A 27733-nucleotide genomic window follows, 5' to 3' on the forward strand; every position below is an offset into this window, starting at 1 on the left:
TAACGCACAGAGATTTCTGCACAATTTTTAGTGTTTGATTCTTTGCTCAAAAAATCAACATGCCCCACGCTCGAAATAGGAACCCTAGCCCCATCCCAGAGGTAACATGGGACACAGGATTGAAGGAGATGAACGAAACCTGGAAGGGAGCTGTAGCCTGTCTCGGAGTGGCCGTCTTCTTTGTAATGACCATCGGGATCATATACTGGCAAGTGGTGGACCAGCCCAACAAGAACTGGATCCTCAGAGGGACTTTTAGCGGACTGATCTGGGAGAGAAGGACCCACTCGTTGGTCATACAGACCCTGACGGAGGACAGGACCTATGTGGAGATAGACGTCGGGAATGTGGGTACCCCCGACATTGAGGTTCCCTTCGTGAGGAACCTGTGCTGGCTTAATAAGACCGAGTTCTGCTACACGTGGGATTCGGTGGCCGAGGTGAAGATCTCGCTGGAAGTGACTGAGGAGACGGGGACGGAGTGCTACAGAATGACCTGGGCGCCGGTGCACTGTCATGTGGAGCTGAAGGTAGGCTACTGTACGCTTCTGTCTCCATCTGGCCACGCACGGCGCTTAAAAAGAGGCACCGTGAATATGCGCTATGCCGAATGGAAATGCAGCGCACAAAAATTAGGCCCGCAAGCCGCAGCAATTTGTTTGCACATGCTTCGGACAGGCCAATTGTGCGTGTCATTTATTCAATGTTAAGTGGCATGTTTCTCTTTGGGCTTGAATTGTTGCTAATTGTTGACTATAACTTCAAACAAGTGGCCAATCTGCCAAAGGTGAGATCATCTCACTTGCTTGCCAAATGTAACGCAATTTGTTTCAAGACATGTCTCAAGTGTCATTTTCTTGTAGGAGAGTGAACTGACTTCACCTGCCTTGTTAGGCAGATACTGACACCTGTTTCCAGAACTATCCTGAAACCAGAAACTGCATTGGAAACTAGTGATTATCTTTTTCCACTGGAAATTATTTTCACTTGTTTTAACAAAAAGATAGGCTAAGTGAAACTCGCAAGTACAGTCCCCCAATGTGTATAGGCTTAATTTAACCCCATCCCCCCTTATTTGCACCCAGCCATCTGGTGGAAATTATTTTAATGGCTTAATTTTGTATTTGTATTTGAAATGATCATAGTGGGGAGCCCATTTTGAATATTACGCACTCTTTGATCTATCTGTAGACGCTCCATGAAACAGCCCCTTCCCTTTTTTTTCAGCCCTAGCTCCAAGAGCACATGACACGGCTGTACTGAATCTCATCTCAAATCTGCCTCGTCATCGTATTGTGTTTTTGTACATGCACAGTACTTACTGTACTTTCCCCCCAGCTTAATTATCAAAGGCGCTGAACTATTCGGATGTGTTTTCGAAGGTTAATCTGTCCCAACTGGAACATTCCTCGACATATTAAACTCCCCCTCATGTGTGGCACGACTGGTCACAGAAAATCTTTCCAGCCTAAAGTCACATTTATTTCTCATTTACAAAATCCTGTCCAGCGCCTCAGGTGACTACTTGGCACCTGCTCACGGAGCTGCAGGCTTGCTGACATGAATTAAATGATCGTTGGCTAGACTTTACGCAATTATCCCTGTGCGTAAAGACGCTCTGGGAAAGTAACCCCCCCCCCCCCCCCGCTTGGAAATAGCCAGTGTCTGTCATTTAATCCTTCATGCGTGCAGAGCTTTCTCAATCCTAAATCATTATTATAAGTAATAGCCTAATAATAATAATTTATTACCCATCACTCTATGCATTATAGCCTACACTACAGTTATGCAGTAAAGTAAAGACTATCAAAGTTTATTAAATGTATTCTTATTCTAAACATATAAAGAACATATATTTGATTGCATTGGAATATATTACCTCTATTAAATAAATCATGGCCAAATCTCACCAATACTTTCAGTTAAATTTACATTTGCTGTCATTTGCCAGTGTGCTTTGATCATTGGGGTGCTCTTGCAGAGTGTTGCATATAGATGTGTTTGTGGTGTTGGTGGTTTCTCTCTCTCTCTCTCTCTCTCTCTCTCTCTCTCTCTCTCTCTCTCTCTCTCTCTCTCTCTCTCTCTGTGTGTGTGTGTGTGTGTGTGTGTGTGTGTGTGTGTGTGTGTGTGTGTGTGTGTGTGTGTGTGTGTGTGTGTGTGTGTGTGTGTGTGTGTTTAGTCTATAGGTGGCAGGAATGAAAAGAGATTTATAAAATTAAATATACATTGTCCCCTGTCCACTGTCTAATACAGCCCACCACCATCTAATCTAATCAAATTTGGTAAATTTCCTCTTCTATCTCCACCTCCCCAGTCAAGTCTCCCCCAAACCTATTTCTCATGTTTCATCACGTTTTTTTGCTGTTTACTTTCTGTTTCTCTGTCTCTGTCTGTCTGTCTGTCTGTCTGTCTGTCTGTCTGTCTGTCTGTCTGTCTGTCTGTCTGTCTCTCTCTCTCTCTCTCTCTCTCTCTCTCTCTTGGTCTCTCTCTCTCTCACTGCTTCTTTGTGTGTGTGCGTCCATGTGTGTATCTTCTCAGGACTGCTTCTCCATGGCCAATGTGTCGTGGTACGGTGGGGCCAGCGTGCGGGGCCAGAGCTGGCCCATCAATGAGCAGAATGCCACCATGCAGCCCTTCGTCGTCAGCGATCTTAAGGACAATCCCTCCGGCTTCGGCTCCGCTCTCGAACGCTATTTCCTGGGCTCGTCAGGTAAGAGGCCATCGCCATGGTGATTTACGACCAGGGAGGGACCTCCAGGGTCCTTGAGGGGGTTTCAGGGGGTCTCCAGCAAATTGATCAATTGTTAAACTTCACCAATATTTAATAAGTTAAAACATGATTAGAAACCGTAGAAGTATAATGACTGTTTTGAGTTTCTCTGTTAGCTCTACATACATAGCCTAGTCATGGAATTCTGGACAAAATCCCTATCTAACAATAAAAGTTAAATAAAAAATTCCCAAATTTGAGTCTGAGAGACAAAATCTCATCAAATGGGGATTTGTGATCTAATGTTGACTGAATTAGGGGTCCTTGATATGAAAAAGGTCGACAATCACTAATTTAGGAAATTCAGAATGCAATTAGTCCTTTCATTTATTATTATTATTGTTATTATTATTATTATTATTGTGTGTGTGTGTGTGTGTGTGTGTGTGTGTGTGTGTGTGTGTGTGTGTGTGTGTGTGTGTGTGTGTGTGCGTGTGCGTGTGCGCGCGCGCGTGCGTGCGTGTGTGTGTCTGTGTTAGTCATTTATGTCAGATTGAGATTACGATTATCACTTTAGCAAAAGGCATCACAGTCACAGGAGTCACAGTCATAGTCCGGGTCTTCTAAAACAAGGAAGGCATATTTAAATCTTTAAAATGATACATGGTCAGCTGTTCCTCCACAGCTCCCAGTGGTGCACTGTTGCACTGCGGCTAGGGAAATCTGACCCCACATCAGCGGGTATATGTGAATCACTCGGGCGGCGAGGGAAGCCCTGCCGATGTTGTTGTGTTTACTTATCCGACTCGTGCGTGTGTTTGAGTTCGAGAGGAGGAAAGTCGTCCAGAACCGCCATCTCCAACACACCACCACTGGCTGGGACGACTGGCCCGCAAATAGAGTGTAACACAATACAGTCTGCGGTCTCCCACCATCTTAATTGAGAGATTAGACTACAAAGGGAAGCAAACCACCTTTCACATCTTAAATTAACTCTTAGGGGAGACCGGGGTAATTGCCTTTTGTGTCTATTAAAAGGGCAGGTTGGATGAGGGCCGTGCTGACTCTAATAACTCGGCAGGTTATTTTGGGGGGTGTTGGATTTTATCCTGGGGGCAGCGGGGAGAGGCGGGGATGCCACACTAAAGGTCCACTGGCGGATGTGAATGGGTCATGTGACTGATGAAAAGAGTGTGAGTGTGTGTGCCTGCGCGTGCGTGCGTATGTGTATATACAGGTGTGGATGTGTGTGTGATACCCCCTGGGGACTTTGGGCTACCTAGCTGGCAGTGTGTGTGCATTTGCTTAGTGAGCCACATTCCAACATATAGCCAGTCTTTTCCTGCTGAAAGGTTTCGTGATACAGGACATTATTGTTCTCGTCAACACTGGCCAAGACCCAATCACAAACACAAACACACCGCAAACTCCCAATGTAACGTAGGCTACCTGCACATTTTGACATGTGCGCTGTAGGTGTGTATGTGTTTGTCCGTCAACGTGCTAAGGAAGCCTGTGCGTGCATGCGTGTGTGTATGTGAACTGAGCAGCTAAAAGGTTCTAGCGCTAAGCTGTGTCCCAGACAGCTGTAGGAGTCGAGATCACAATGGAGGGCATGACATCAGCTAACGGCCTTAATTATCATGTGATACAAACAATTGTCTATTATGACTTCACCGATTGTTAGCAGGGTTCTGTGTTCCAGCAGCCTCACGCACACGCGCTCGCACGCACGCGCACGCACACACACACACACACACACACACACACACACACACACACACACACACACACACACACACACACACGTCACACACACATTTGAAATATTTATTTATGTCCACATAAATACAAGTATCCACACACACACACACACACACACACACACACACACACACACACACACACACACACACACACACACACACACACACACACACACACACACACTCATGCCTGCTGACAGAAACAAAAGCACGAACACACACATGTTGAGGTCTTATGTAACACAGTGGCGGGCTTAGGGGAGTCGCATGACTTCAATCCCTTTTCCACCTTGTGAGAGGACAGCAGTAATGATCAGGACCCTGTAACCCCGTGTTTCTCCCGCTTCACTTGACAGAGACATGTGGGGAGACGAGATCCTGACCAGAACAACTGTTTCAATGTTGCCAAGTAACCACTCACAGACACATACGGTACCTAAGCCCAAACATAGCAAACTGATGCCCAACAATGACAACAATGCCTATTGCCTATTGGAGCATTAAGTATATTTGACATGATGTCTTGTTCTAAAGTTCAAGGATTTATGTTTTGAATTGGCAGTCTCTCAAGACAGGCGCGTTGGCTCCCGCAATTTAAATGCACCCGTCTACCCGTCTGTACTGTGGGGTCTCAAAGTTGGTTAAAAAATAAGACAGGATATCCGGTAAAAAATAAGGTGTGATATCTGCTCAATTCCCCACTTGTGAGGTCGAATCCTATCGAAGGCGGGTATCCGCTCATTTCCCCACTTATGATTGGTCGAATACCATCAAACTTCCTTCCGGTCTGAAGCGTTGTTGTTGTTGTTGTTGTTGTTGTTTTTGGAAGATGACAACTTCCTCTGTCCAAATTTTAATGGGCGGAAGTAGGCTATATAGACTGTTGCTGGAGTATTCGAAGATTGTGGAAGAGATAGACTGGCTTGAGAGACTATTGGATTGGTGTCATGTCCATATTTGTAGAGAATTGGTTATTCTTCACAGTTAAAAAGGCAGCACTGAAAAATATGCTTAGCTACTTTCCCAATTAGGAACAAAATATTTTATTCACCATGAATTATTTGAATAAGGTTGGATAGGGTGCTGCTGTGCATTGTGTCTGATTCTTCCTTTTTACCACGTGTGCAGCGTGTGCAGTGTGTGGTCAAGAGACGGCTTTTTGCGGTGTGAGTCATGCATTCATTCTTTCATTCATTCATTCATTCCATAATTGATAGGATGTCATCAGTGATGATGTCATCAGCGATGATGTCATCAATTGATTGAGTGAAAATTGTAGCCTTCCACAGTTGCTTTTAATCGGCCTTTGTTACGCCATTGCTGAAGCAGGTCCTATGGCAGGAGATGCAGGGGTACAGAGCTCCCCCCATGCAATGTTAGCCTTGAAGGCTGAGATGGCTGGAAACAGTGTCAGATTTTCCTTTGCTTCACTTCTCTTGATTACTGTGACAGTTTGATAATGCCTCTTCTTCTTTTTTGCTAATCTCTGTCATTGTGGTGTATTCTGTATATGCTGTACGCACGTGGTCCTGGGCCGAATTTGCCCTTGTACGTTAAGGTGAAGAGACTTCAGGAATGAAAATGACACCGACCCTAACAACAGTGTGTCAACTCATGTGCCACATTTGGCTAATGTGTCAAGGAAATGCCAAATGTTTTCAAACTTTTCATTTCAAATGTTCACTTTACTCCCTCCTGTAAAGCCAACAGTAGATGAGTCAATTAGTGGCAGAAGAGTTCAGTCAGAGAACATGGAAAAATCAACAGGGATCCATCAGATCCTTCCCTTCCCTTTCCTTCCCACAACCTGAAACGGACATCAGTGCTGCTAATTGTATTTTGTTTTTGTTTTTGTTTTTGCCCTCCAGCAACAATGAAATCCTATTAATGTCTGTGTGTGCAACTGAGACCCACCATACCCAGAGTAAATCCCCGGAACCCGATGAAACTATCTATACCACTATAACAAGGTCACGTTTCACGAGCAGACATTAGAGCTATGTGAGAAACTTGACTGTAAACCATTGACCTCTGGCTGTAATAGTTATTCTTGTTGCACATTTGGAGCATTGTCAGCACATGGGCCTTGTCTTATCCGACTCTAGTTAGTTCAAAGTGCCATTAGAAATGCAGCATGGAATATGTGTCTGACATTTCCGACCCTAGAGAACTCCTGGGCCAAGAGCCTGAGTAGCAAAGTAAAGAAGAGGTAGAAAAGCACAGCAGAGAAGATATGCAGCAGTGTGCTAGAGTGACATTTGAGAGTGTTGCCAACTGCAGGAACTTGTCATAGTCCCACCTGTCTTTAACCATACCAAAACAACTGGGCTACTAAGAACACATTAGATATCGCTGAGACCACATCCTGCATTGAGAAGAATAAGACGGGAACCTCAGGCAGGAATTGTCCTAAGGCTTAAGCCTACATTGACACTTGACCTGTCAATCTAGACTCCTGAAAATACATTTTACACAGAGCTGCAATGACCAATAAGTAAGCAGAATTAGTGTTGGGTAAACTGTAGGTGGCTGTCAGACACTGACAGATACTGACAGTATATACCATGGAACTACATTGGTCTCATAAAGTTACTCGTGTTGTTGTTGTTGTTGTTGTTTTCTCTGTTTTTCTCCAATTTTCTCCACAATTGTACTTGTATTATGCTTACATCAGTTAACTGTCCTCAGGGAAGGAGAAATTAAACTAAAAGGAAGGAGTATTGGTTTGATAGAATACTACCATGCAAAGTTCCATTGTCAATCATTTACAGACATTCTATCTCTGTGTATAAGTTCTGAAATCATAAATGAAAAGAACTGAATCCATGAATAGAATTTCATCAAGTACATTTGCATGTGTGTCTGTATATATATGTGTGTGTGTGTGTGTGTGTGTGTGTGTGTGTGTGTGTGTGTGTGTGTGTGTGTGTGTGTGTGTGTGTGTGTGTGTGTGTGTGTGTGTGTATATATATGTAGTAGATGTAGTTTTATTTATTTTATTTCACCCTTTCAAAGTTCCTTTTTTTTAACATTGCATTGAAATATTTGGCAATTAATTTGATCTCTCAGGGTATTTCATTCAATTCTGGTACATATATATTAAGTTAACCTATTTTATTATGCTCTTGTTTAGTATTTTTTCTTCTGTAATAGTTACTAAAACAGCATTGGGTGGACCAACTGGAGCAATCAAGTATAGATCACATGATCATATATGGCAGCTTGGTGCAAATCTGTCTTTTTCCTTGTACAGTGTCCCTGTTGGCTTATTGAAAACACAGCTGCAGACTTGTGCAGTCGAACCCTCAACAAGTAGAATGATTAGCCAATGACGTGTCAGAGCCTGTGGTCAGATCCACCTTGCATTTTAGCCACGCCCATCTCATTATGACATTAACAAAACACTAAATAGGAGAAACGGAATTAAGAATATACTGTAGGTATATGAATGAGGGCCATGATTGACTAAAATGATGAAGGATTAAACAAAATATTAAAAAGTATAAATTAAAATAAATAATGCAATAATTTGTGAGACAATTAATAAATGCAGCAGTAATAACTTATTTAAGTACATAGAAAAATGTCATTTACTTGTACCTATTTTAATGTTCTTCTCCACACAAATATAAATCAATTTCAACACAACACAATGGGCACCCTATTGCCAGCTATTTTACGCAGAAATTTAAATTCATGTTTTTTTCCATTCTCTCATCTTTTCTCTCAGGTACAAGCAGATTTCATAACCAAAAGACATCGTTCTTAAAATGTCCCTCATGTAGATATGCCTAAATAAGAGATAACTTGGCTCTCCTCAAAGTTTCCCAAACTCATATTTTACAAACTAAGGGCTTGGAAAGATCATGTCCTTCATTGTTTTCTCTTCACAGCAGGCTGTCGTAATAAGTGATAGCGTGATAGCTGTTCCTTTGAGATCACCTATAGCTTCTCTCTCTTGCAGTCAGTCTCTGGATCCAATAAAAGCGAATTTATCTGCTGTCGGTTGATATCTGCTCTCTAGGTTTTTTTCCATGCTGGCTTTTATGGAGTTAGCACCAGAGATTAGGGAAAGAAATTAATTCTACAAGACACATTGGACCTGACAGCAGCTCCTTGAGACATGTAGACCCCCTTCTGCACACACACGCACGCACGCACGCACACGCGCACACACACACACGCACACACACACACACGTCACACGCTCTCTCTCTCTCTCTCTCTCTCATCTCCCCATCTCTCACTGGCGGTATAATTGTTCTCTCCTTTTTATTCACTATCTCCAGCCCCTCTTTCTTTCTTTTTCTCACAGCTCAATCTTTCCATCTCGAGCCCAAAGGAAAGATACTTTGCTGCTTTTGCACATTTGTTGTGTGGCCTGTTGGTGGGAACCGGCCAAACACAACAGACATAGATAAAACTTATGTAACTGTTGCGGCTTTTCATACTCTTGTATTACATCAAAGGCTGCCTAGTGTCCGAATGACTTACCTTGTTCTTTTTTAATCAAGTTTGAGGGATTTCTCTCCCATTTTCTCCCCAATTGTACTTTGCCAATTCCCCCCGCTGTCCCGGTCGTGGCGCCCTCCCCCTGCCGATCTGGGGAGAGTTGTACAGTAGACTAGCCCATGCTTCCTCCGATACATGTGCAGTCGCCAGCCGCCTCTTTTTACCTGACAGCGAGGCGTTTCACCAGCAGGGCGTAGCGCGTGGGAGCTATCCCCACAGTTCCCTTCCCCCCTGAACGGGCGCCCCGACCGACCAGAGGAGGCACTAGTGCAGCGACCAGGACTCATACCCCACCAGCTTTCCAATCCACCCACAGACACGGCCAATTGTGTCTGTAGGGAGCATCTGACCAAGCCGGAAGTGCCATTGCCGGGAATTGAACCCGGGTCTCAGTGGTGGTAGGGCGAGTGCTTTTACCTCTACACTACCCAGACGCCCCACTTACCTTATTCTAGTTGCTTTGAGTATGATGTTGTCTTGTCTGGTCTGTGATGGTCAGAACGTTACTGGATGTGTGATGCCAAGATACATCATACAGCAAGGAGTGCCTCATGCTTGAAACACTCAAATCCTAACTCAGTTGATATTATGATGAACTGAGTGATGACGGGAATAGAGCAAAAGTGCAGCGAAAGGTTCTTCACAATTTCAGTAAGTGGGATTGGAAATTTACTACTATGGCACGATCCCAGTTTTTGTGGCCATCAATTTCTTGAGGTTGGGCACAGAAACGAAGTTTCCATTGTTAAGGAAATACATGCCTGAACACATGCACTTTCATGTCCGCGCACGCCCGCACGCACACACGCACACGCACACACACACACACACACACACCAGTGGCGGCTGATGAGCTTGGAAACGGGGGAGGAAGCTTGAAAAAAATGTGGGCATTTTTTTTCTCTTTTGCAGTTTGAAGACATATTTAGAGGAATATCTCATTTTAAATTAGCATTAGGATTAGACTGTTGTGATGTCATTATTTTTAACCATCAATAATTGTTCCTTTTCTCATTATTTAATTTCTCAGAGTAAATACTGTATATTTATTTCGAGATTTTTGTCAATTATTTGTGCTGTTATGGTTATTATTAGCCTAGTTACTCACTTCTACACTAGCTTAGATTGTGTTACTTATGGATGGCATGGAATTATAGTGAAAATAGATTATCCCCCCTTTTTGCTGGGGACCCCACTTTGAAAACCACTGGCTTTAGGCCATGTCCACACGGAGACGACTTTAGGTGTATCCGCTAAAGTTTTTTGTCATATAGCCGTTTCGTCCAGATGGAACCGCGTTCTGGGACTATACGTTCTGGCCGTATACGCTAATTTTTCAAAACGGGTCCCAGAGTGATTAAATCTGAAGACGCCACCCTTGCATTTCCGTGTTTACAACCCATACGCATCTTTCCTGAAACGATGACGCCATAGCCCCACCTCTCTCCACCAGCAACAATAATGGCAGTAACGTTCGTGCTACAGCAGTGGGGATCTTGCAGCAAAATATAATGCTCCTCTATTACCACCGTCAGCAACAAGTGGACACGGAGAACAGCGTGTAGGCTACAACATCCTCAGGGCTCCACACAGCTGACTCTTCCCATCCACCCCTCCCCTCCCTTCATCGGATATTTCCCAGAAGGCTTAGCGGCGGCTACATTTTTACAATAACACAAACAAAATCAGGCTTAACGTGTTAGATAGAAATTATATTTATTTTTAATACAACATGCAATTCTGGAATATTTTAATATTGGACAAAATGAAATGAAGTAAAATCTAAACCCTGAGTGTAACCAACATACTCTCTTGCCCTATATATAGCCCTCGTAAATACAACGTGAATAGGGAAGTGAGAGGTTTGAGGAACACGCGGTTGCACTGTGATGTCTGTCCGCTCGTGTCCACTTCAACAAGACTTTAGCTTACTTGACGCGACTTTTTCCAATAAAAACACATTTATGCCATGAGTTTATATAATGTATATTTATGTTGCATCATTTAGCCTGTGCTGTGATGTGCAGGAGCGGCCAATACGCTGGGATGTGTTTGCAACATGTCTAAAGATCATGGAAGTGGATGATATCAGGAATGTCACCGATAGTTAACGTTTTATATTGTAGGCTACAGGGAGACCATCAGCCCTGCTGAACAGCTCTGCATTTGCCTGTATACTGTAGGTTTCATCATTTTATTCATCGACATGGCAAACCAAACCTCCCCGCAAAGCCAAGGGTTTAAGCTGCTGCTACAGTGAGATACACATTATAGACTGTGCGCCCCTAGAGGTTGTATGCCATTATTGACGAGATTGTCTTTCTCTGTTATTCTACAGCGGTTTCAGTGGTTTCATGTGGATACACACATTTCTTGAAACGTTTCCATGTTTATGGAAAACTTTTCTGAAACGAAAAAAAAAAAGATAGCTTCCGTCTCCGTGTGGACATGGCCTTAGGCTACAACTGTTGCGAGAAGGTTTCAGGATTTATCTCTATGCATTAGGCTGTGATTACTATTTATATAAATCTATTTATTCACATAGATTCATGATATATTATGGTATACAGCCTACCTGTGACATCAATGTTTTGATTAATCTGTCTAATGTAGCCTATTACTGCATGACTGATCCTATGATGTCATTGTAATCACACTCAGGTGTGCGTTTCACGGGACAGGTGTTGTCCATTCAATCAGCCCACTTGTCTTTATAATGGCTGTCTTGCACTGTTTGTATGATACTTGAAAAAGTCTACCGCCGAAACTGTTGTCAAATAGCGTTAAATTACACTTTATTGCATCTGGAACCAGAGTGTGCCTTCCCCTGCACTATCAACATACTCGTTTAGTTACATTCCAATTCATCAACTTTGGAGCGTTATTTACCCCCCCTTCCCGACATGCTACGTTGACATGCTTCGTCCCAATCGATTCCTTATTTCTTCTACTTTCATATGGTATAAAGATTACCACTCACTCAAAAATGTGGGAATTTAAGGTTGCGGTTTTTATTAGGAAAAATGACAGCATGAAACATAAATACGAAAAAAAATAGCGCTGCTCGGTGAACCATTTCCACGCCGAATTTAATAGAAGGCCCGGATAACTTGAAATTAATTGACTTACTTGCATATCCATGCCGTCTGTAGTGTCACCGCATGCAGCCGAGACGTTGCAAATATCCCAGTTTTTGACGTTGCAAATATCCCAGTATCCCGCCGTACCGCAGCCACTTTTTTCTAGCCACTCTAAACTCGTTTTGGCTCGTAATCCAATGCAATGACTATCTGTCTTGTGAACACTTACTGCTTGATAAAAAGTAAATAAAAATAAGGGGGAAATATAATATGCTGCTACTGTCGTCAGTGTCGTGTAAATCATTCCTGTCGGGTCATGACAGCAAAGTGGATTTCACTTCCTAGTAGGATAGTGAACTTGATTCAGCGTTGAGAGACTCATTCATCAGTGGAGGATACAATGTCAATCTTAGCAATCTATCCAATCAACAACCAATTAGGTTGAATAAATTAATTGTTTGGTATTGATTGGTGAGGGCGGGTTAAGCTCCAGCTAAATATAATCGGTTGAAAAACACATAATTTCACTGTTCCTTGTCAAATGCATGTGTTTTCAACCAATAATATTTTGCATGAGATAAATTACCATGGGAATCAAACGACCTAGGGGAGGATTTTTTTCTCCTTGTTGAAGCATTTTAAGAATAGCATGATTTTTATTAAGAAAAAACACATTCGATTGATATTTTATTAAAAAAATATATATTATTATATAAAATCCCCCATCTCTTCTAGAATAAAATAGGGTAGGACCATCGTCATTGGAAAAAAAACCTCTGACACACACACACACACACACACACGCGCGCGCGCACACACATGCGTTAGGGTGGTTTGAAGGCACATTTTTATAACCCTGCTCGGGTCTGTAAGTGTGTGTAGGTGTCATAAATAACAGTATAAATATGACAGGTAAAAGAGTGCAGGCCATCTGGTCCGCAGCAGTGCTTTGCCCCGCTCCGCTCCGGCCATTCACCGAGGCCTGACCCCTCCGAAGGTGCGGGGGGTCGCCTCCGCTGCCTCCGCTGCCACCTCCAAACCCTCAGCCCAGACTGAGGGAGAGGAAGTCCACTACCTTTATGGGCCTATAAGCCCTGCTTTGTTTTTCTTGGATGTCTAGGGTATCCCATTAAAGAAAGTTGTGTGTGTGTGTGTGTGTGTGTGTGTGTGTGTGTGTGTGTGTGTGCGTGTGCGTGTGCGTGTGCGTGTGCGTGTGCGTGTGCGTGTGTGTGAAGGCCTGAAGCGGTCCAAGGCAGTTTGATTTGTGTGTTAGCTCAACGGCCATAAAATGGAGGCATGTGTGCGTGGTATCATTCATGTCTGCCTGCCGCTAAACTTCATTCATTCTTAGCTCTTGCCATATCTGCTGCTTTGAAGGTGAGCGGATGCAGCCAGTCAAGCATTCAATTTCTCTCTTTAGGAGTGAGTGGAAAATATTCCGGGGGAAGCTTGGAGTGTTTAAGGAATTGTTCTAAAAATAGGGGGGCCCCCTCGCTTCCCCTTAAACTCCTGGGCACCCCTACCTTAGCTGTAACTCAAGGTTCTTAAACTCGTGTCACTTTCTTTAAATAACAGTTATTGATTCCCGCTCCTGTCTGTTAACATGCATCCGGGGGTACTGATCAGGCAAAGATGCGGGTCTGTGTAGAGCAGTAGAGCATGCCACTGACACTGCCAGGGTGCAAAGTTCAATTCCCAATGGGGAATACCCATCCATACTAGATTATGCATTCTCATCAACATTTTAAGCTACTGTAGAAAAAATATAAATTTGCATGTTCAGTCAAAGATGCAGTAAAAGTATCGTTAACCAGGTCATCCTATTGCTCGATGCCAGTTATGCCCCCCAAAAAAGATATGACTCAAGAACTCAGGGTTGCAAACGGAAATGCAGTGTGAAAACAAAAAAGGCTGCCCGGTGTCTGGTGTACGCTGCCCGGTGTCTGGTGTACTCTAGTCGCCTCTATTTCCACTGCCTGCATTCCACTTACATCCTTCTATAAAGCTCAAATATTTTCTCCACTGCTCCAGTTTTTACAGTATATGCACGGTATTGGCATGCATAGACATCTCAGAGAACCTTTACCTGAATAGGTATTCTCTTTACCCATTCGCTTCCTCGCAGTCCAAAGCTAGCAGTGTCTTTGCAAGTGAAAAGCTACGTTTCACTGCTGCTTATGAATTTGTAATAAACAGTTGTGCGGTGACCTAATACCTTGGGAGAGGCAGGCGACGTGTTACAAGTATCTCTTTGACATTATCCTTTGCCAACACATGGGAATTATCTTGCTGGTTGAAGCCTCTTCGCTAGGCAGTACTTGTAGACTGATCTCTGAAACGATTATAAACTGGTACATGAGTCTCCTCGGCGCTCTGGCCTGGTCCTGGGCCTTGGCTTGCATAAGAACAGTAAGCCCATTGAAATAAGAGAGGCTGGTTGAAGTGAGCCAAGCTCAGACTGTCGGCTTGCGTTGGACAGGGACCTTGTACCTAAACGGAGCTAAACCTCTGTGATCAGCTCTCCTCCAAAATCCCTGTTATTTGGAGCTGATTGTGCAAAACGGGGTTGAGTCCCGGCCGCCGTCTGGGTCGAACGCTCGGTTTCAGTACAGGCCGGATTTGGAGCTGACGAGGATCCGAAGAGAGAGAGTGAGCACGGGGGGAAGGTAGTGGATCTTGGCCGGAGGGGAGGGAGAAGGTGGGAGTCAGGAGGGGTGAGAAGTGGCGAGGGTAAGGAGGGGGGTAACCTGAGAGGCGAGAGGCATTCCTCACAGGGCAGCTACATCTGCAGACACAATTATCCGCTTCATCCGTTCACATGGTCCCAGAAAGGCTGTCAATACATACATGCAGGATATTCCAGCAAGACAATCAATGACCAGAGATTTTTGGAAAGTTTTGGGGTCGAGGAGATTCAATCAAATATAATGAACGCAGGTTCTTCTTCTTAGTTTTGTTCCCCAAGTTCATTTTGTCACATAGAGACTAGAGAGAATGAGAGATAAGTCACTGTTGATGGAACATCCCAGGGCAAATACAGATACAATCATTCATTCATTCATTCGTACAAATACAGTCACAGCCAAAAGTGAGAATGGATGTTCATCTTCATGACGACTGTCACTCACAATATACAGCACTGTATATTCAGGCCATCTAAAGCAATCTGTCGTGGGCGTGTCGTGCCCTTACTCGCAGATAGCAACAGTTCCAGGGTAAACCCATCCAACCACATACTGCTCTACAGTATGTCATTCTAAGGGATGCTGACACAGCCTACACTCTACCTCCCACAACACTCCATCCCTCACACCCGCCCCGGTCTCATTAACACCCTCGCACTATGTCACACCAATGGAATCTGTGATGGACTAGCTAGCTCCTACTTAGCCTAGCAACACAACCCCACAGTTTTGGTAATTTTGATGTTTTTTTTTTACATCAAGGCCCACCTCATCCTAGCGTGGGGAATCTGTGAGCCCAGATTGTATTTGTTCTGGCAGATGCGTCTGGTCCCCCTCCCATTCAGACAGATTTCCACCCGACCTGAAAATGGCGGGGCCAATCATTCACAACCGTTTATCCGTTATGGGGCAGATACGATACGAGGACCGACAGAAGAGCGCCATAGAGGCATTTTCGTAAACAACCAAGATGGCGACGTTGAACTGCTCTGATTGGTTATAGGTTTATCCAATTGCGTCCATGAGGCCTTTTTGGTCTGCGCCTGTTGATAACGCCCACTAGAAATCAAAATTCAACTGAGAGCTTCCAGTCTCATTTGTATTTGTGAATTGGTCTAGCGATGTCAGGCTAACCTCATCAATTTAAGCAATTGAAGCCTTTACACTGTTGTTTCAGTGTGGTTCAAGCATTTTGCAGAGATCTTATTCTACTGTGCTGGAGAGGCTAAGATATTTTATTATATGTCTATCTGATGAGTTTGAAGGGGGGTTTATAACTTTAAGAGAAGCACGATGGTACTGAATTAATGTCCTCCACCCTCTCCTCTTCCTACTTCTTCCCATGTACTGTAGGTGTTGCAGTGCTGGTGTCCCCTGATATCCCCGTGCAGCTGGGGATGGAGAGCGGACAGCAGTTCTGCCTGCAGTCTCTTCCCAGTATGGAGCGTGTCCCACTGCAGTACACTGTGTGTGTGGCGCGCGACGTCAAAGCTGCTCACCAAGAAGCAGTGCAGCAGCTCTCCCAGCACAGCAGGGAGCTGCCCAGCATGAAAACTCTGTGGTGAGTTGATTTCCCTCACTTCATATCAGAGGATATCACAACAAATAGAAGTCAAGGCCGGGGCATCTGGGTAGTGTAGTGGTAAAAGCACGTGCCACCGCGGAGACCCGGGTTCAATTCCCGGTAGCGGTACTTCCGGGCTTGGTCAGATGTTCTTACAGACACAATTGGCCGTGTCTGCCAGGAGGGAAGCCTGAGGGGTATGAGTCCTGGTTGGGGCACTAGCGCCTCCTCTGTTTGGTCGGGGGGCCTGTTCAGGGGGGAGGTGAACTGGGGGGAATAGCGTGATCCTCCCACACGCTACGTCCTGCCAGAGAAACTCCTCGTTGTCAGGTGAAAAGAAGCAGCTGGTGACTGCACCTGTATCGTAAGCATGTGCTACTCTACATCTCACCCCAGATCGGCAGAGGGGTTGGAGCAACGGCCGTAACAATAAAACAACAACTATAAGTCAACAGACAGACACTGGTGTATCTCGAAGTCAGTTGAGCACTGACTAAAACATTATAGGTATTTAGAGAGTCAGAAGCTAAAACCTGTCCAGGTGCCCCTGAGCAGCAGGTCCTATCTGATCCTACTGTGTGTCCTAGGCTGCCATTCTGGAAGCTGCTGGCCAGTGTGGATTCAGGGCCGAAGGTGGAGAGGGAGCTGAGGACCTTCTCGAATCGTCTGAGGAGACACCAGCTGGGGGAGGGAGTCATCAGCCTCAACGAACATTCCACCACCCTCCTCTCTGATATGGTAGGTAGACATGAAGACAAAAAAGTAATTTCCATTCATAATTTTAGCTATATTTTGAAAACACTTTGCCATTCAAGTTTGCCATCTACCTTGTGCTTCGAAAAACTGGTTATTTTGTTCTGCACGTTGAAGTTGCACTCAACCAAATGTTTGTAGAACTAAAGAACCAATCTGCAATCCTAGAAAAGTCTCACTTGCTCTCACTTTGTAATCTAGCTAAGCTCAAGAACATTCACTACAGTATCTACAGCTCACTGCACTACCTGGCAGTATACCTCCTGGCTCCGAATGCTCTGTTTTATCTGCCTTTCTGTCCATGCTTTGCATTGGCATCTCGTAGCTGTAAACTCTATGAGGGTTCATTGGTCAGGGGCTCAGTCCTGGTCAGGGACAGAGATGAAAGGCTTTGCTTAAGTGGATCTCCAGAGCGCTGGGTATGAAGGAGGGAGGACAGGTTCATGGAAAAGTCATCAAGTACAAAAGAAATGGCCGAGGGCTTTGCCACAGAACGCAGACCACAGCTACACAAGTGTTTACCTTGTGCATTCGGGATTTAGACATAATATCAAAACGTATTTGAATTTATGATTTGAATTACGTGTCAGTATTTAAACTACTTAACTCTTGGTGATTTGACTTGATTTGCCAGATACAATACACACCCGCAAAACTGAACACACCAGTCACCGAATAGATCAAAGCAAGCTCATCTCATGTTTATTTGAAGTATTCTGTATTTCTTTGGCTACGATTCGGTCCATGTCCATCCCTTGCTATCCTGTTGCTTTCTAGGATTGTTTCTACTTTCTACAATTACTCTCCTCAAATGTTATTGGGAACTCCCTGGAAAGTAGACCAGTCATATGATATGACTTGATCGCTGTCAAATGGATCTAAGTCAATACCCAGTGATATTCCATTGCAAAACAAACATGGCTGAGAGGAAGAAAAGCAAAGACTGCTCCATTACAGACTGCATGGTTGCTATTAGCGAGGCAGCAATGGGATGGCAAAGTACAGGGTGTGATGGGACCTCAAGGGGCACTCAGCCAAGACTAACTAGTGCAGGTGATCCCGACACCCACCCAATGCTGTGATCCACCCTGGTACATGATAGGAGGACTACATCAGAGGTGCCCAAATCACTTCCCATGAAGGGCCAAAACGAATCAGGATGGAGGGCTGTGGCCCGTGGGCGAAAAATAAATATTCATATGTGAAATTACATTACATTAAAATGTATTATAGTTATTTTATAGACAATTCACATTCTAAATCTAAAATATAATTTCAAAATCAAGAAAAAAACATGGGATTAGCATAAATTGGGCATGTCTGTAAAGGGGAGAGTTGTAGGTACCCATAGAACCCATTCTCATTCAGATATTCTGAGGTGAGAGGTCAAGTGACCCCTTTAAAAATGGCCATGCCAGTTCTTCCCTCGCCAAAATTTAGCCAAAATTTTGAGCATTATTTAGCCGCCTCCCCGACAGGCTAGGTACCAATAGATGCCTTAGGTCTTCTAGTTTCATATGCTACCAGGACTACCAGGATCTCCACTATAGCTGGCCCGCGGGCCTCAAATTGGGCGGCCATGGATGAAAATACTCTCATTCTACATACTCTCTCCATCAGAGTATTTCAGCTTTCAGTACTCGCATGCACCGCTTATGTTCCCATGACCAGTTCAGTAGGTGTGAAAGGACACAGAGAGAGAGGAACAACATATGCCATTTGTTATACAAGAATTTCCTTTACCCAGAAGTTGAAGTCTTCTGGTAGAACAAAGATATTAAACACCAGTTTTGTTGGCTCCGCATCGTTCAATACCCTGCGCTAATTGCCATAAGGAATAAGCCAAGCGCACGGTGCTGCATGGAAACTTATGGAACTTGAAGTTGTCCATGAAGTGTGTGGCCCTGCGTGAAGTGTGAATGGCAACAATGATCCTCTGTAAAAGCCATGCTTCACTCTCATTCTCATTTTACAAGTATTCATAAATTATCAGTCACACTATGAACTTTCTTTTCTACTTTCCATATTAGTTTTCAGCAACATAGTCATAATTTAGAACAAGCTGGTGTGGGGAAAACTTGGGTTATAAAATAGGTTTGGCAGGTTTCTAACCTTTTTACTGAGATAATGTATAATGCAATGTGTATTGGCAAGCCAAACATAAAAATAAAATAGGAAGGGTCTGACAACTGACATTGTTATGTGTCAGTTTCTCTGTTTACATTTGTGTGGTTATTTTACGTGCATAATTATACAAAAGCCACAATCTAATTCAAAGGGGGAACAGAATCAAATGATTAGGTCTATTGAACATGTCAAAGTGTTAACAGCGTCTTGTCAGAAAATGCGTGAAATATGTTTCTTAGAAATTGCGTGCTAGTCTGCCCCTTCTTCCCACCGTGGGTTCACCTCCTGGGGTCAACCTTTGTGCTCATAAGAGGTTTTGTTCCACAGTTATGTAATCGTCCTTACCATGTAAATACCAAGGGATTATGATATAAGTTAAATGGTCATGACATATTGTCATGCTTGCAAGTTTTTGCACAGCCTTCAGTTAGTGTGTAGAATAATAGGCTTTTAGGTTGATGGGCTTAGTTTAAGAACATGTTGATAGTTCCATTATAGCATCCACTGTTGAAATCATAAGGTTATGAATATAACCCCGGTTTTATGAATAAGGTGAGGTGGTGGGAGGCCGCCCCAGGTTCCACTGTAGGGAGCTGGGAAACCGCATCCTTTATTAATTATTAATAAATATTTTGTAAATATTGTTGTAAATATTCTCTCTTTCTCTCTCTCACTCTCTCTCTCTCTCTCTCTGCAGGACCATGACTACCTCAACAGCAGGAGAAAAGGGACGTCCAAGAGACAGACCAGGGACCTCCCGCTTGTCAAGCTTCTTAACATTTCCATCACCCTGTCCCCTTTCCTGGGCGTGGACACCACGCAGTTCCACACCTCCCTCATCGACGGCACTCAGTCCTACTGGCTCAGCCTCCCCTCGGCCCCTCAGGGACACCTGGTGAGACTCTGCACCCTACCTGAATGGGGAACATTCCTACATAGTATTAAACCCCACTTCTTCTTCGTTGCGATTGGTCGGCTCACAGAAAAAGCATTCCACGGGTGCCCGGGTAGTGCAGCGATAGATTCCCTGCCTACCAACATGAGGGTCGCGGGTTCGAGCCCCCATGTTACCTCCGGTTTAGTCGGTCGTCCATAAAGGCACAATTGGCCGTGTCTGCGGTGGGAAGCCGGATTAAGGGTATGTGTCCTGGTCGCTGCACTAGTGCCTCCTCTGGTCGGTCGGGGCGCCTGTTTGGGGGCAGGGGAACTGGGGGGAATAGCGTGATCCTCCCACGTGCTACGTCCTGTGGATGAAAGTCCTCGCTGTCAGGTGAAAAGAAGTGGCTGGCAACTGCACATGTATCAGAGGGGGTGCATGTGCTAGTCTACAACTCTCGCCAGATTGGCAGAGGGGCTGGAGCAACGACCAGGAGAGCAGGGGGGATTGGCCAAGTACAATTGGGGAGAAAACAGGGGGAAATACCCCCCCAAAAAACTTGAACAAAAAAGAAAAGAAAAAAGCATTCCACGTCATGTGCGGTCCCTTAAAAGCACTCCGCTAAAAAGAAAGCAGGCACAGTGCTTTTCCGAAAGTAAGCACTTTCCATCCGCCTTGCAACCACTCTCCATTCATCTCCCAATCTGGTTTCCAATGATTTTAATGTTAAAAAAAAGGGCAATTTGGGGGGGAAAGCAGACAAGTGTGAATATGGCCTAATCTGTGAAATGTATCAATGCAATTGAGAGCAGAGGCACAAATAATGTACTGACTACCTCCTATGGTTGAGAATCACTGGATGCCAATAGTGCAAAATGAAATCCACTCACTCAAATCACTGTCCAATCACAATCAAGTCACTAACAGCTTCTCCTCCTTGTCCCCTCCTGTCTCTCCTTCAGATCCCTGTGCTGAGTCAGTGGCGGGGGAGGTTCTGTGTAAAGCTGAACATCACCAACCCAGGAGCGGTGGGCTGGTTCCTGGACAGAGTGGGGTCCTTGCAGGCCCATTTGGGCATGGAGTATGTCCTGCTGGAGGGGGGGGAGGGGAATGTGTTGGAGGAGCAGGCACTGCGGCCGCCACAGGCTCTGGGTGGAGACCAGTACATCAGTCTGCTGGCAGACCTGGCCACCAGGATAGGAGACTCCACCATCGTGACAGCCGGCACACGGTACGACAAGCAGCTCATCTACAGTGTGTTCTACTAGGGAACAAATCAGTATCCTTTCTAGACTAGGATCTTCTTGCTCAACCAGTCTGCTTTTTTAATGAAAAACTAGGCATCTCGCACGCTACGTGCGCTCGATTCCTAGGCCCGCCCGCTGCACAGGCAGTTCGGTTGTGGCCTCACCTGCTCTATTGGCATGCGCAGCGCACAATTGCTCAACTTTGCATCACTGATGACATCACTCACTGATGACATCACAATTGCTCGGAAGAATTCAAATTCAGTTGGTAAAGGTAATAATCATAATAACATTTTGAAAGAAGTTCCAGTGACTGTTTATTAATGCTGCACGTATATTTGGGAAAGTGCTACTACAATGCTTCCCTGACTTCCATGTTTTCCTCTCCAAAATCAAAATTTCCAACCAATGCTTTCAATAACTGTCATTCACAACCCAGTCAAGCCAATAGACAAACCAAAGACGCTTCCAGCAGCTAAATGAAATGGAAAATAAAACTTGATTTTGCACAATTACAGCTTAGAATTGCCACACACTTCTATACTGGGAGTACCTTGTCATATTTAGAGTTATTATTTCAACCAGGAGAAAATAGCAAATATCTCAACATGATAAACACACTGGAAAATGATCTACAGTGATGTAAAGCAGTAACGGAATGCAGGAAATGGGCAAACACTCCTGTCGCTCTGGAACGGTCCCTTAAGGAGAAGTTCGCCCAAAAATTTAAATTCTGTTATTATTATTACAATTATCTACTCACAAGGACGAGTGAAGTTTTTTAGTCCACGAAACAGTCCTGGAGTTTCACAACAAAACACCATTGCAACATTCTCCTAAACAATTGAACTGGATGGTGACCAACTTTCAAATGTTAAAAAAAGAGGAAATAAATAAATAAATAAAAATGTTCCATACTACTGCTCGTCTGGCATAGTCCAAGTCTGCAGAAGCCCAGAGATGCCAAGTTGACTTGAAAATACATCATTTATACCCTGTTTTTAGCTGAAATCTTTACTTAGCCACATTGCACCAGTTAAATAGTTTAGGAGAATTATGCTGCAACTGTGTTTTGCTGTGAATTTCCAGTTTTTTGGACTAAAAGATTAAACACATCCTTCCATCGGCATGGGGGTGAGTAGATAATGACAGAATGTTCATTTTTGGGTGAACTGATCCTTTAAGGTTGCTTGTTGTTGTGTCGCCCCAGGTCGAGCCACAAGCCTCTGTTTGTGAGAATGACCCCCCTGCAGTCTGACTGGAGCCCTATGGGCCTGAAAGGCATCATTCCCTCCCTGCTGCACCACACGCTGCTGGGATACAACTTCCTCATTCCTGATGCAGTAGGTAATACCACAGCCTATGGATCCCTTTCTCTCCATTACTATGAACATTTGTGCTGATGACGGACACAGATGCTTGGTCGGTCAATATGAAAAATCATCACGCACTACTATGCCCGGAAAAGAGCTCTCATACTGTATAGAGATTCATGAATCACTTGTACACTGTTATTATTAAAGGACAATTATGTTTTTTTTACAACCTGGACCTTATTTCCAACTTTATTTATGCTTTATTACTCAGCCAGAAAATGATTTTTTTTAAATTGATGCTTTACAATGCTATAACAGTGGAACAGAGAGAATAGGGGCATGTGTAATGCGTGTTACTATATGGTGTTTATGATGCCATGGACTGTCATGGCGGCTTGATCCATTGCTCTGAGCTCTCAACTCTCACTGATGGGAGTCCCCTGATTTCAGTCCAAGGGATGGAAAACAGAGTACTGGAGGCTGGCAGAGGTAAATAGAGCGGGTCACATTTATATCTCTATGATATAATAAGGATATGAGCCGCTGCGTGTCAGAAAATAAGATATTGACAGGATGTAAATAACTACATGCATTACACATGCCCCTATTTCCTCTGTTCCAGGCCACTGCTCGGGGCATTATAGCGTTGTAGTGCATCAATATCAAAAAAACTTTTTCTGGCTGAGTTATAAAGCTTAGTGATAATCGCTCAGATTTCAGTTTTGTTCTCTTGGGTGACACCTTTGGTGATGAGTGGTAATTGCAGGTGAGATACACGCAGTCAGTTAGTTTGTTTGGCCATAATTAGTAACCTCCCGTAAATTTGCTAGCAGAGACTGGAAAAAGTAACTTATCCTACTTCACACATGAGTTGTCGGAACCCTACAGTAACCTACAGAGTGATCTATTGTGTGTGTGTTCCACTCACTGTGGAATTTCAAACAAACTTCAAAATAAAATAAAAAAACAGATAGTTGAAGATCAGCACTACTATTTAAAGTGGCACTCATCCTTTACACCTTTGATGTTCTGGTCAGAGAGGTGAAACATTCTCTGGCTTTGGCACAAACTGGAGTGTATTCCTGTAATATTCCAAATTCCTGCCAGTCAGACAGAGGATATCTGTGAGACAAGTAGAGAAAACAGAGAGCTGTCAGTATCACAGACAGAATGGACGGCATGATTCAATCACGTTGGGACTAATATGATACATTATAGATAGACTACTGGTTCCGTCGGCCACAAGGGGCAACTAAATGAATGAATACCTCCTTGATAGTACTTTCCCTTTTTATTTTACCACTCGTTTGAAAGGGTCACTTCTTAATGCTACAAATTCTAACTTCTGCAAAACCTATTCTACAAGTACTGTACCTTGCAAACTGTATCATTTCCTTATGTCACTCTTTCCCACTTATATTCTCGTCTGCAAATGTATTTAATATCTCTCTCTCTCTCTCTCTCTCTCTCTCTCTCTCTCTCTCCAGGCGGCTCTCTGTCTGGAGACCTGGTGTCAGATGAGGAGTTGTTCATCCGCTGGCTGGAGATTGCAGCCTTCCTGCCCGTCATCAGCTTCCACACGCCGCCCTGGGTCTGCGGCGAGGACCGGGTATGCAAGACATAACAGCAGCGCCTCACCAAATACATATTCATGCACACATATTCACGACAATTAACATCATAGTTTATTGTTCCCCCGTAGGGAAATTCTCGAACCGCGCTAGGCCTCTCTGCATTCTAGCGGTGTCATGCAAATGAGATAGCAACAACATGGTAGTTTTCGCATTCTTTCGCACGCTTGATAACATCGATCTTGACTTGTGTGAAGATTTACACATCCAGCGATGTGTGAACGCTGCCAGTGAGATGTTCCACAAGCGAGTGAGGGATTAGCCTTCCTTCTCACACAGCGGTCAGAGGACACGAGGCGGGAGAGGGAGCACTTATTGACCCGGCCGCCTCTCCTCCTCCTCGGGTCCATTGGTCCACTGGTCCGGCGCCAAGATGTTCCCACCGTGTCAGTGAGCTGTGTGTGTTTATAGAGGGGCGTGAAGGCCGCTGTCCAGGCCTCACCGCCGGACATCAGGAATGTAGCGTTCACCACGGAGGCGAGGCGAGAAAACAAGCCCCGCCGGCTGAAGACAGTCCGCAACACAGATACCGATATGTTTAACAATGCGGGACCCGGGGCTCAGGTTCCCGCGCAGAAAGAAATCACTTGATGTTTCAGGAGGAGAGGCTGAAGGCCCCTTCTCCCCTCAGTAGGAGTGATTGCTCCTCGGCCCCCTCCCGACCTCACCTGTGGTTAAGAGTCCATCTGGTCTGAATTACAAGCCCTCCTCCAGATTTATGGCTCACTCTCACTCTCGGGCTACGACGACGAGAGCCACTTCGGCAGGAATGATAATGAATTTGAGGACAAGTCTTGGAAAAAGACTTTATTATAGCAATTAAGATTTCCATGTGTAATTGACAAGTGTGACAGGGTGGGGGAGATCGACTGTTTTTTTCCAGTTGGAGAAGACTGAGGCAACAGAATATATTGGTTGTGACTTGTGTTGCGTGACAAAGATAAAAATAGGCCTTTTGGACGGCTAGCGTTTGACAGCGGCAATGTTTTCCATTTTGGTCTCTTGCAATGGCCTTCAACTTATAAACTCACATGAAGCGAGACTGAGATGACGTTTTAGAGGATAGACTGCTGGATGACCCGTGATAAATGGCCATGCGGTACAGTCACTCATTGTACAGTAGTTGAAGTGTGGCACCTTTTGTTTCCAGTGTGCAGGACTCGAGTGGATCACAGACAGATCACAGCACCGGCCACATTGGAACCAAATGGCACTAAAAGCTCAAAAACCACACGCATGCCTGTCTTTTCAATTAGAGAGAGATCCACTCACACTCGGCTTGTGATTTCAAACTCATTCCTACAAATGTTCTCAATCCCCACTCATAAAAATACACTTTTTTATAGATGCGGTCCAGTTTTGTTTTTGTCTTGGGACACAGAAGAGGATGTGACCCTTCCAGGAATGCTGAAGTAGTATGGCCAGAGGGAGAGACTAGGAGAAAGGAGAAAGACTTGGACAGTGTTAAACCACTAAGTCAACAATGAACGGCTCTTTAGCTCTGTCTGTGTCTGAGTGCGGCGATGGCATTACAAATGTCTTTAACAGACGTCGCCGTCGATATTATTCTCGTCGTAAAATTTTGAGGCAGATGATTTCGTTTAGAAAAGGACTTTTGTCAGATCGTCTCAGTTACTCCTTCGCTCTAGATTTATTGAAAATAAATGTGATGGGATATCAATAAAAGACACACATGATTATGAATGAAAACACAGAACATCATTGTACAGTGTACAGAAAGGCAGACAGACCAGATACTAAGATACTAGGCTACTTTAATGGGGGAACTTTTGTAATGGCAGCATCCGGCATGCTATTACTCAATCATGTGTTATATTTGTGCTCGCAACAGGGTCTGTAAGCTGTAATAGTTACTATGTGGTCTGTCTCTTTAACAGCTAGCATCCATAAATACTGTAATGATCTGAGCCACCAATTGTTATATTCTAGTAGGGGAAAGAGGGAACTGTAATATGTCTAATGGAGGTGACTCTAGCAACAAACCCCCAAATACAATATATATATATATATATATATATATATATATATTATTATTATTATTATTATTATTTTTTTAATATGTTTATATTTTAGAACACGCAAAAACAAAAAACCAGCTCAGACAGGAAAATAAAATAAAGAAAAGGCATATAAATATATATATATACTGTATATATAATCAACATTCCAATATTACAACGTGGTGCCCGTTGAGAGTTTGTGTCGTTCAGTAGTAGCTGTTTGTTGTTGTCATGTGGAGAAGAGATGAGAGTTTGTGTCGTTCATAGTAGCTGTTTGTTGTCGTGTGGAGAAGAGATGAGAGTTTGTGTTGTTCAGTAATAGCTGTTTGTTGTTGTCGTGTGGAGAAGAGATGAGAGTTTGTGTTGTTCAGTAGTAGCTGTTTGTTGTTGTCGTGTGGAGAAGAGATGAGAGTTTGTGTTGTTCAGTAGTAGCTGTTTGTTGTTGTCGTGTGGAGAAGAGATGAGAGTTTGTGTCGTTCAGTAGTAGCTGTTTGTTGTCGTGTGGAGAAGAGATGACAGTTTGGCTCTTGACTTTATTCCCGTTCACGGAATTGCTGGAGAGAACTCCATAAAGCGATAAAGGAAGTGGGAAATAAAGGCCAAATGGGCACCTGCTAGTGCTAGTAAGTAGTAACGTGGATTTATAGGAAAAAAAGTTTCAAAAGAGTAAAGGGCAAACACGAAAGGAATCATCAAGCCTCACTAGCAGAAGTATTATTACTTATTACTATTATTATTACTAACCCTAACCCTATTATACATAGTTATAGCAGCACATAGTTAAACCTAATAAAAAATCGGACTTTTAATGTACAATAAGACCCTTCTTCTCGCCACAGATCCAAAAACCATCTTCACATTTCTTCTTGAATTTCCTCTGTTCTTCGTAGGTGCTAAACCTGACCCGGGCCTACATCGCCCGGCACCAGGACTTTGCGGTCCCCCTGATCGAGAAGTATGCAGAGGAGTGGCAAGCAACGGGATTCCCCATCTACCGGCCCATGTGGTGGCTCAGTCCCAGCGACCCAATGACCTTCACCATCGATGACCAGTTCTTCATCGGAGACGAGGTGACTCACGGGGCTTTCTTGATCGCCGGGGGGGTTGAGTTCCCTCTGCTGGCGACTGATATACTTGCCATCTGCTATGATATACTCACCATCTGATATAGGACTCACCCTCCGCTGTACCTCGACGTACGACGCACCCCCGACATCTGAATTTGTTGTCTAACGGCCGTGTGACGTGTGTTGTTTTCAGGTGCTGGTGGCGCCAGTGGTGGAGAAGGGGGCGGTACAACGGGATATTTATCTACCTGAAGGGGGCTTCCAGTGGCAGGACAGCCGTAACGCGCAGGTGTTCGACGGGGGGACGCTCCTGCAGGACTACCCCGTGGCCTTGGAAGAGGTGGCGGTTTTCTTACGGAGGAGCTGAGCCGAGTCACC

General features: G+C 44.2%; 1 protein-coding gene across 1 annotated transcript; it reads left to right on the forward strand.

Annotated features, from left to right (window-relative positions):
• Nucleotides 1-59: 59 nt before the first annotated feature.
• Nucleotides 60-27722, forward strand: LOC310792779 (SITS-binding protein; the record flags this gene model as incomplete). Its single annotated transcript, XM_083654528.1, has 10 exons — nucleotides 60-530; nucleotides 2539-2710; nucleotides 16106-16313; nucleotides 16904-17054; nucleotides 19894-20091; nucleotides 21036-21304; nucleotides 22531-22667; nucleotides 24124-24245; nucleotides 27179-27358; nucleotides 27549-27722. The coding sequence occupies 10 exons, from the start codon at nucleotides 60-62 to the stop codon at nucleotides 27720-27722; spliced, it is 2082 nt and encodes a 693-aa protein (XP_083510654.1).
• Between the last annotated feature and the right edge of the window lie 11 nt (nucleotides 27723-27733).

Source organism: Poromitra crassiceps (genome assembly GCF_964638095.1).
Source record: "Poromitra crassiceps genome assembly, chromosome: 18".
In the NCBI taxonomy this organism is placed as follows: Eukaryota; Metazoa; Chordata; class Actinopteri; order Beryciformes; family Melamphaidae; genus Poromitra; species Poromitra crassiceps.